Source organism: Heterodontus francisci, chromosome 28 (genome assembly GCF_036365525.1).
Source record: "Heterodontus francisci isolate sHetFra1 chromosome 28, sHetFra1.hap1, whole genome shotgun sequence".
In the NCBI taxonomy this organism is placed as follows: Eukaryota; Metazoa; Chordata; class Chondrichthyes; order Heterodontiformes; family Heterodontidae; genus Heterodontus; species Heterodontus francisci.
Genome location: NC_090398.1, coordinates 35,587,577 through 35,597,544, shown reverse-complemented (window position 1 = coordinate 35,597,544; position 9,968 = coordinate 35,587,577). Strand labels below are relative to the sequence as shown.

Genomic DNA, 9,968 nt, shown 5'->3' with positions numbered 1-9,968 from the left:
TTTGGAAATTTAAAAATACTTCTTTCGCTCTCTGTCCCTCAGTCACTCTGTCTGTGTGTGTGTGTGTTTCTGTCTGTGTGTGTGTTTCTGTCTGTGTGTGTATCTGTGTCTGTGTGTGTTTCTGTGTCTGTATCTGTGTGTGTGTGTGTGTGTGTGTGCGTGTGCGTCTCCACCAGTTGCTCTCTGCTCTCTCAGAACCTCAGTAAAAATACACATACATCTGTTTACCATTTTAAGTTATAGATTGTGCATAGATCTTTGAATGTGGCAGGGCATATTGAGAGAGTGGTTTGTAAAGTATGTGGGATCTTGGGATGCAAAAGCAGGGAAGTTATGGTGAAACTTTATAAAGCTCTGGTTAGGCACCAACTGGAGAAAACTGTGTCCAGCTTTTGTCACCACTCTTCAGGAAGTATGTGAGGGTCCTTGAGAAGGTGCAAAGGAGATTTACCAGAATGGTTCCAGGGATGGAGAATTTCGTTACAAAGTTAAGTTGGAAAAGCTGGGTTAGTTTTCCTTAGAACAAAGGAGATTGAGGGGAGATTTAATAGAAGTGTATAAGATTATGACAGGCTTAGATAAGTTAAACAAGGAAAAGCTGTTCCCATTAATAAATGTTACAGGGCTTGGGGAAACAGAATGAAAGTTTTGTGCAAAAGATGCCGGGGGAATATGAGGAAACACTTTTTTTACACAGTGGGTGGTAATGACCTGGAACTCACTGTCCACAAGGGTGGTGGAAGTGGGGACGATTAATGACATCAAGAGGAAGTTGGATGGTCTCCTGAGAGAAATAGACTTGCAGGGCTACGGGGATCGAGCCAGAGAGTGGGACTGACAGCATAGCTCTGTGGAGAGCTGGCATGGACTTGATGGGCTGAACATCCTCCTTCTGTGCCGTAAATGAGTCTATGACTGTATGGGTCAGTGGTAACGAACGGAGTGGACGGAGAACCACAGTCTGATATTTGAAGCAGTGACTTACGGACACCAGATGTATTGTATTAACTTACAGTGCTTACTGTTATAGCCTTGTAATGGATCACCATAACTGTTAGACTAATCTTTTTACATGTGTGAAATTCAGCGGTTCACTCTGCATCATATTTTAGTTGAATTATTTGAAGTAACACAAAACCTTGAAATGTAAGTACTGAACTCAATAAGTGTAAGGTGCGGTGCCCAAGAGATCAGAAAGATTACTCGCCCTTTGCTGAATGTTTTCAGAGTAATTTAAATAAAGTAGCCAGTTTAACAAGTAATAAAAGCAGAAAATACAGGTAACATTCCCCAGCTTAGGCAATATCTGGGATTTCACACTTTGCCTTAGGATGTCCAGTAAACCGTTTTCAGGGCTGACTAATGGACTCTGTACGAATAGACCAACTTTAACAATAATAAGAGGCCAATCAACGTGCCGGCTCTCAATTGAATTTACTCACATTTGTTTCCGAACTCTTTCTGTCTTTTTGCTCACACATGGAAAGCTGTAGGAGCAACAGGGTGGTGGTGACAGGAGATTTTAATTTTCCCAACATTGACTGGGATTCACTTAGTGTTAGAGGTCTAGATGGAGCAGAATTTGTAAGGAGCATCCAGGAGGGTTTTCTAGAGCAGTATGTAAATAGTCCAACTCGGGAAGGGGCCATACTGGACCTGGTGTTGGGGAATGAGCCCAGCCAGGTGGTTGACGTTTCAGTAGGGGACTACTTTGGGAATAGTGATCACAATTCCGTAAGTTTTAGAATACTCATGGACAAAGACGAGAGTGGTCCTAAAGGAAGAGTGCTAAATTGGGGGAAGGACAACTAAACCAAAATTCGGCAGGAGCTGGGGAATGTAGATTGGGAGCAGCTGTTTGAAGGAAAAATCCACATTTGATATGTGGGAGTCTTTTAAAGAGAGGTTGATTAGCGTGCAGGAGAGACATGCTCCTGTGAAAATGAGGGATAGAAATGGCAAGATTAGGGAACCATGGATGACAGGTGAAATTGTGAGACTAGCTAAGAGGAAAAAGGAAGCATACATAAGGTCAAGGCGGCTGAAGAAAGATGAAGCTTTGAAAGAATATCGGGATTGTAGGCGCAATCTGAAACGAGGAATTAAGAGGGCTAAAAGGGGTCATGAAATATCTTTAGCAAACAGGGTTAAGGAAAATCCCAAAGCCTTTTATTCATATATAAGGAGCAAGAGGGTAACTAGAGAAAGGATTGGCCCACTCAAGGACAAAGGAGGAAAATTATGCGTGGAGTCAGAGAAAATGGGTGAAATTCTAAATGAGTACTTTGCATCGGTATTCACTGAGGAGAGGGACATGACGGATGTTGAGGTTAGGGACAGATGTTTGATTACTCTAGGTCAAGTCGGCATAAGGAGGGAGGAAGTGTTGGGTATTCTAAAAGGCATTAAGGTGGACAAGTCCCCAGGTCCGGATGGGATCTATCCCAGGTTACTGTGGGAAGCGAGAGAGGAAATAGTTGGGGACTTAACAGATATCTTTGCAACATCCTTAAACACGGGTGAGGTCCCGGAGGACTGGAGAATTGCTAATGTTGTCCCCTTGTTCAAGAAGGGTAGCAGGGATAATCCAGGTAATTATAGACCGGTGAGCCTGACGTCAGTGGTAGAGAAGCAGCTGGAGAAGATACTGAGGGATAGGATCTATTCCCATCTGGAAGGAAATGGGCTTATCAGTGATAGGCAACATGGTTTTGTGCAGGGAAGGTCATGTCTTACCAACTTAATAGAATTATTTGAGGAAGTGACAAAGTTGATTGATGAGGGAAGGGCTGTAGATGCCGTATACATGGACTTCAGTAAGGCGTTTGATAAGGATCCCCATGGTAGGCTGATGGAGAAAGTGAAGGCGCATGGGGTCCAAGGTGTACTAGCTAGATGGATAAAGAACTGGCTGGGCAACAGGAGACAGAGAGTAGCACTGGAAGGGAGTTTCTCAAAATGGAGACGTGTGACCAGTGGTGTTCCACAGGGATCCGTGCTGGGACCACTGTTGTTTGTGATATACATAAATGATTTGGAGGAAAGTATAGGTAGTCTGATTAGCAAGTTTGCAGACAAAACTAAGATTGGTGGAGTAGCAGATAGTGAAGGGGACTGTCAGAGAATACATCAGAATATAGATAGACTGGAGAGTTGGGCAGAGAAATGGCAGATGGAGTTCAATCAGGGCAAATGCGAGGTGATGCATTTTGGAAGATCCAATTCAAGAGTGAACTATCCAGTAAATGGAAAAGTCCTGGGGAAAATTGATGTCCAGAGAGATTTGGGTGTTCAGGTCCATTGTTCCCTGAAGGTGGCAACGCAGGTCAATAGAGTGGTCAAGAAGGCATACGGCATGCTTTCCTTCATCGGACGGGGTATTGAGTACAAGAGTTGGCAGGTCATGTTCCAGTTGTATAGGACTTTGGTTCGGCCACATTTGGAATACTGCGTGCAGTTCTGGTCGCCACATTACCAAACGGATGTGGATGCTTTGGAGAGGGTGCAGAGGAGGTTCACCAGGATGTTGCCTGGTATGGAGGGTGCTAGCTATGAAGAGAGTTTGAGTAGATTAGGATTATTTTCATTAGAAAGACGGAGGTTGAGGGGCGACCTGATTGAGGTGTACAAAATCATGAGAGGTATAGACAGGGTGGATAGCAAGAAGCTTTTTCCCAGAGTGGGGGATTCAATTACAATGGGACACGAGTTCAAAGTGAAAGGGGAAAGGTTTAGGGGGGATATGCGTGGAAAGTTCTTTACGCAAAGGGTGGTGGGTGCATGGAACGTATTGCCAGCGGAGGTGGCAGACGCGGGCACGATAGCATCTTTTAAGATGTATCTAGACAGATACATGAATGGGCAGGAAGTAAAGAGATACAGACCCTTAGAAAATAGGCGACAGGTTTAGATTGACGATTTGGATCGGCGTAGGCTTGGAGGGCCGAAGGGCCTGTTCCTGTGCTGTAATTTTCTTTGTTCTTTTTTTTCATATTCTCCCTCTAGCTAACAGTGAATAAATGTATCTGAAAACAACAATTCTAAAAGGCCCGAGACCTTCCGTTGCATAAATCCTCCTGGGGCATAAATGAACAGTACATTAATCTCATCTCTGTGATTATGACAACTCAAACATGACCACTAGGAGGTCATTCAATCCCTCTGTGTCTTAAACCCATTGACCAGCCTTTACACATTGTCTAACTCATCAGTCAGGTCCATCAATATGTTTTCACTTTTCAAATACACCCTCAGCATCCACAGTCGTTTCGGTGAGGATCCAGATTTCCACTTTTCTTATTGGGGGAAGAGCTTCCTGACATCACCCTGATCAGCTTAGATCTGATTGTAACTTTATAACCCTGGTTAAAAGTAAACTTCAACATAGATGTAGTAGAGTGTGAGAGCAGGTGACCTGCTGTGTGAGAAGTAAAAGATAAACACCTTAGCAGAATCTCAGAGGCTCAGATATAGGTAGTGCCGAGGCAAATTAGCTGGATGTTAAGGCCACATCATTTCTACTTGCTTTTACCAGGCGTTCACATTCGAGCTGATAGGAGTCCGAGTGTGGGAAGTCAGAGATTTTGAGATTCTGACCTGGTTCGGGTGGACAGATCGTTTCCTAATTGGACAATTCAAACAATAGTGAGGTCACGATTGAATGAACTCAGTCTCCAGAGGCTTTTCTATGACCAGAAAATATAAGAAGGGATTCCATGGTCAAAACTCTCTGAAACTATTCTCAAATTTGAAGTTGGTAAGAAGTCCTGAGATGTACTTGTTAAGATAATGCATCATTTAATTCAACATCACACAATAACAATTCTCATCAGTACTGTTACATCATCCAGGAGGCAGTGATACAGAGGTGAAGTTTAATAAAACATTTCCAAGTGGAAGTCATTATACAAATCCAGGTGAGTACAGGTAACAAGTCCGTTCATCGACCCCTCAGTTTCCTCAGGATGTTTCACAGGGTCATTGCACCTTTTCACAATCTCATGGTTTACAGTCTCAGGTGATTCCGTTTGAAAATTCAGTCCACAGTAAGTACACAATGTTTAATTTCCATGGTAACACCAGTACCTGCTCCCATGTTGGTGCCACAAACACATAAAGTTCAGGATCCTTAAACATTACAAATGCTCACGATCACCGAGACAGAACAGTGGGATTCCTGACTGGCACTTTCCCCATTTCTCCTCTCGCAGTGCTGACCCATCCTGGGTGCACCAGTTTCAGGAACCTCCACAATAGGATACTCCCTCTGGGTGACCCCAGACACTGGGCATTGGTATCTATTGGACGGTGGGATCTATCCAAGCTGAACAGAGCCTGTCTCCATCCTGAACACACACAGGTTTACTTCGCAGCAGGGTCACTAGGTACTGATGCTGAGTGTGAACCCTGGATAATGTAATTCCCAAACCCAGGGATATTGAGTGTAATTACCAGTGTCCCACTGCAGCCCAGACTGAGCCCCACCCTGGACCCTTCCTGTCTGTACATTTCCCCACTGCCCCATTGGGGAACATTCAGTCCCGGATATCCTGCAGAAGCAGCGCTGTGGGGCCGAGCGGCTGAGTCACGTGACCCTGTTGCTGGGCCTCTGATATCACAATGGGAGATGACACTCGCTCAGCTCGAGCTAGAAACAGTGAAACAGCCAATAGGATTTAAACCTGGAGCGCGGCCAATTAAAGGGAAGGACAGAAAATTGGCCAAAAATGTTCATATAGAGAGACCAGTGATGTTTACAAATTCAAATGACACATCCACATCCACATCCAGTCTGGGTCTTTTACCCTGCAGTGACTTCAGCTGATTCTTTCCATTTGAACTGAACTGATTCGGCCTCAACCTGAAACGGATTAAAGATTAAACAAGAAATAAAAAGATTGAACAATAGTGTAAATAACAGGGAGACTGGGATTAATATTTCAATAATAATTACAGAGATATTACTGATAAGAGTGACTGAATTCCATTTATATTTTATTTATTACATTAACCAATAAGAGAAACACTCACCAGATCCTCTCAAGACTCCGACAAGTCACTATGAGGTGGCTGAGAGCAGGGACAGATCGGTCTGTGAAGGAGTTATATGTCAAGTTCAGGAACTTCAGTGACTGGTTTGTCCTGAGAGCAGAGGCGAGATCCTCGGTACAAGAATCTGTGAGACCGACATCCGATAGACTGGGGATCAGAGAGAGAAATAACAGGAATCAGTGTAAATCTCCAGGGTTCATGAATAACTGTATTACTGATACTGACAATAATGTTCACTGTCCTATTATAAACATAACCTCACACAGTCTGGTACTTAATGTTCTGCTCTGTAAAGGCAGCTGGGGAAGTAAAACACTGGAGCTAATCTTTACTCAGTCTTACATCTATTTAGAGTTAAACATTGCAAGCACACACCTCCTCACTCAACCACACACAGTTTCAATAAGTGTCTTTACATATGTGCTCAATTGAATCCCCTGTTAATACCCACCGTCCACACATTAAATACCATTAATATACAATTAACAGATTCTCTTTTTTCTCTTTAAATAAAACTTAGAGTTAATATGCAAAAACAAAATTTCAACAAAAAATCAAATCAAAAACCTCCATATTCTGTACAAAACATTACATTGCCAGAGGCGCCTTCTCGAGGACCACGAACAATTTCTTCATACAAGAATTTCCTTTTGCAAAACAATCAGACAATTGATGATTTGCATCTACCCATTTAATTTTAGAGATTTCCTTTCTCTCCGGTATTTCTTTCAAGCCAGCAAGGTTACCTTTTCTGACGCTTTGTTGTAGCATGTGCATTATCCAACAATGAACAATTATCTACATAACATTCAATGAGTATGTGATCTTCAGTAAACCCCTTGTATAGAATCTCACTTACAATATTTGACAAATAGAATCCCATATCCACTGTCTCCACAAGGGCCAGTGTGTCAATCAGCTGAAGTACTTTTAACAACCCTTTTTATTTTCTTAGCTTCCCGAGCTGAAGGACAGTATCTCCCATTTTCACCCATCAGTAATATTATGAAACCAGCTGCACTAGAATACCCATCAGGAAGATTAGCATGTGAACCATCGCTAAAAATGACTACTTTCATGTTCTTTGGGTCACCTCGGGATGGGAACTTAAACACACATTTCTCCAGATTTAATCAATTTAATTATAGAATGTTTTAAGGGTAAATAAAACATTCTCGACTTTCGGATGTTTCATTGTAGCACTTCACTCCAACACATAAAAACTAGTCTCTGGTCTCATCTGAGGGTCCAAACAGTTCAACTGACCAATCAAGCTTCACACTTGTTCTGTCTCTTCTTCAGATATAACATCATCTTTCTGTGATGTCCGAGTACGATTAACTGGGAGGGGAGTAACACCCACTAAATAGGATCGTTGATTCAAAATTATTTCAGACCTACTCTGCTTAATATCTAATATATTTAAAAGTTCCACAAGCCTGACTCCCGATTTTAAATTCTACTCTAATCATATTAATAACACCTTTCTCAAATTCCGCAGTATCATCACATCAGAAATCAACATGTATCATAAAGATGTCTGAAAGTTTCCCTTTCTGATACCAATAAAACTTTGCGGGATCTGTTTTGAGTTGAACACAACCTATTTTCAGCAAAACTGATCTCACTGTAAAATACCACACACTGGAAGCATCATTCAGGCCATACATGCATTTGTTTAGTTTCCATAGTTTCCCTTCTGCATCCGCTGTCTCTTTGGGAAGTTTCAGAAACACACCTCTCTGAAAGGTATCGCCCTGCAGAAATGCACCTTTCAGGTCAATTGATCTAAACTCCCATGAATATGTGACCAAAAGAGCTAAAACGATTTTCAAGATTACTTTTCCAGCTGTGGGAGAGCCCATTCCAACATCTGTATCACCCAGTCACTCTTCAAAACCCCTAGCAACCAGCCTGGCTTTGGCCTTATCAGTCCCATCTGAAAGGATCTTTTCAGTACAAATCCACCTATGTGACAAGGCTGCTTGCCCCTGATCTGGTATCACAGAGTTAACTCCAACTGTCTCCAACTATCTAATTCTCTTTGTTTTACTTCTCGTAATAGTTTATCCTCAAGTTTATTGGCAGTCACTAAAACTTCACAATCATGAGGACTTCTGCTTCTAGTTCTGTTCAGAGACTGTTCTGTGTCTTTAATTTCATTGTGTAATCTATTCAAGTTACAGCCTCTACTTGCACTTTTATATCTGTTGGGATGATTACTGTGAGATCTCCCTCTTACACTATTGAGGCTCTTTCTCCAGTACCTGATTTTTTTCTGATACAAGAGTCACCTCCAGATCCACTATCAGAACATGCACTGTGCTTTCATACCCTCCACTCTTTCATCCCATTCTACCAGTCCACAGACCTCACTTCTTGACCATCATCCTGTACATTAAACAGTATTTAAATTGGCCAGGAGCTTTTCCTGCACGTCCCACAATTGTCATATTTCTGCATTAACTTGACCCCTCTGGAATATGTGTCACCCAAGTTTCTCAGCAATTGGTCTTTGGATGTGATAGCTCTGTCCTGTGTGTCATGATCACTCACAGTATCACTAACCAGCCCTTGATCTACTGTTTTACTGGGCCTCAGGACTCTCATTAAAAAACACACGAACATTTGAGGTACAAGGTGTCTCGTTTACTTCTATCGGCTGCTCAGAATCCAAGATATAATTAATCCTGATTAATCGTGAGGAATGAACCTGAACAGTTTGATATGTTTGATAAGGACTGTTTTACCATCATGGCCTATTACGTTACTTGGGCCTTTCCATTCCCTATGACCCTCTCTTTTATAATAGACCAAATCTGCTGAATTAAATTCGATCTCAGATGGTCTTATATGATGCCTCAGAGCTCTCTGAATTTTCATCATGATCTCAGACTCGATGAAATCCCATCTCCCTGCATGTAAAATATTCCAGTGTGCTGAACAAAATTGAACTAATGGCAGTGCCTTCTACAGCAGGAGGACTATCACACAGATCAGAAGTCAATTTGAGATTTTTCCTCACAGACCAATTGACAGAGACTAAACCCTCCAACCGTTTGGAGTGAATTTTTTGTATGAACCATCAATGCTCGGCCGGTTGTCAACTTGCAGTCTGGTTGATCAGCTAAGATTTTATGCAGCATTTCATCAATCACCACATCATTCCTGTCACAGAGTCCATTACTGAAAAGACTTTCAGCTGCTGTATTCATGACCAGAATGTTCATGTTTTCAAACATGTCTCTGAAGTTATCAGTGGCAAATTCCCTCCACTATCAGTTAGAATCTTTGCTCTTGCCCCAAGTTTGATCCCTATCGATTTCTCCATGATTTTATCTTTAATCACCCTTTTGTCCTTACTCTGTTTTATAGTAGAAACACTGGCTTTAATTTTTACGCCGCCCCAGCGGGACGGATGGTGGCGTGGGAGCGGCATAAAATTGAGTGGCAGGCTCTGGGAGGCCAAACCGTCCCGATTCCGCCTCCGACCAAGTTTACAGAGGTCCAGCGGGGGTGTGAGAAGCGACCCGCCCGCCCGAGGCCAATCAAGACCCTTAATTGGCCACTTAAGGGCCCTCTCTCGCCTCCACGGGTATTTTACCCCCGGCAAGCAGGTGTGCCAGGGACTTGAAAGGTCGCCAAGCTATAGCTGCCAGCCTTTCCGCACCCCGGGGGCTGGGGAACTGCTGGCACAGGGTGCCCGATTGAGGGCTGCCCCCGCCTCCCAACCCAACCCCGGGATCCAAGACGCCACCCCCACCCACCCACCAAACGACCACCCTAGCCTCATCAGGGCACGACCGATTCCCCTGGTGGGGCAACCCAAACTTACCTCCAGTACTGGTTCCTTGGTATCCTCCTCAGCTGGCTGGGCTGCAGGCCCAGCAATGGCCACCGCTCCCGGTGGCGCTGAT

The 9,968-nt window shown here is 43.3% G+C and overlaps 1 protein-coding gene across 1 annotated transcript in view; it reads right to left on the bottom strand.

Annotated features, from left to right (window-relative positions):
• Positions 1-5,544: 5,544 nt before the first annotated feature.
• LOC137345324 (NACHT, LRR and PYD domains-containing protein 3-like) overlaps positions 5,545-9,968 on the bottom strand; it is a 67,486-nt gene continuing 63,062 nt past the window's right edge. Inside the window, exons 9-10 of the mRNA XM_068008822.1 lie at positions 6,031-6,198; positions 5,545-5,860 (exon numbers count right to left, since the gene is read on the bottom strand). Of these exons, the coding sequence (XP_067864923.1) occupies positions 5,731-5,860; positions 6,031-6,198 (298 nt within the window). The 3' untranslated portion in view covers positions 5,545-5,730. The remainder of the gene's footprint in view (positions 5,861-6,030; positions 6,199-9,968) is intronic.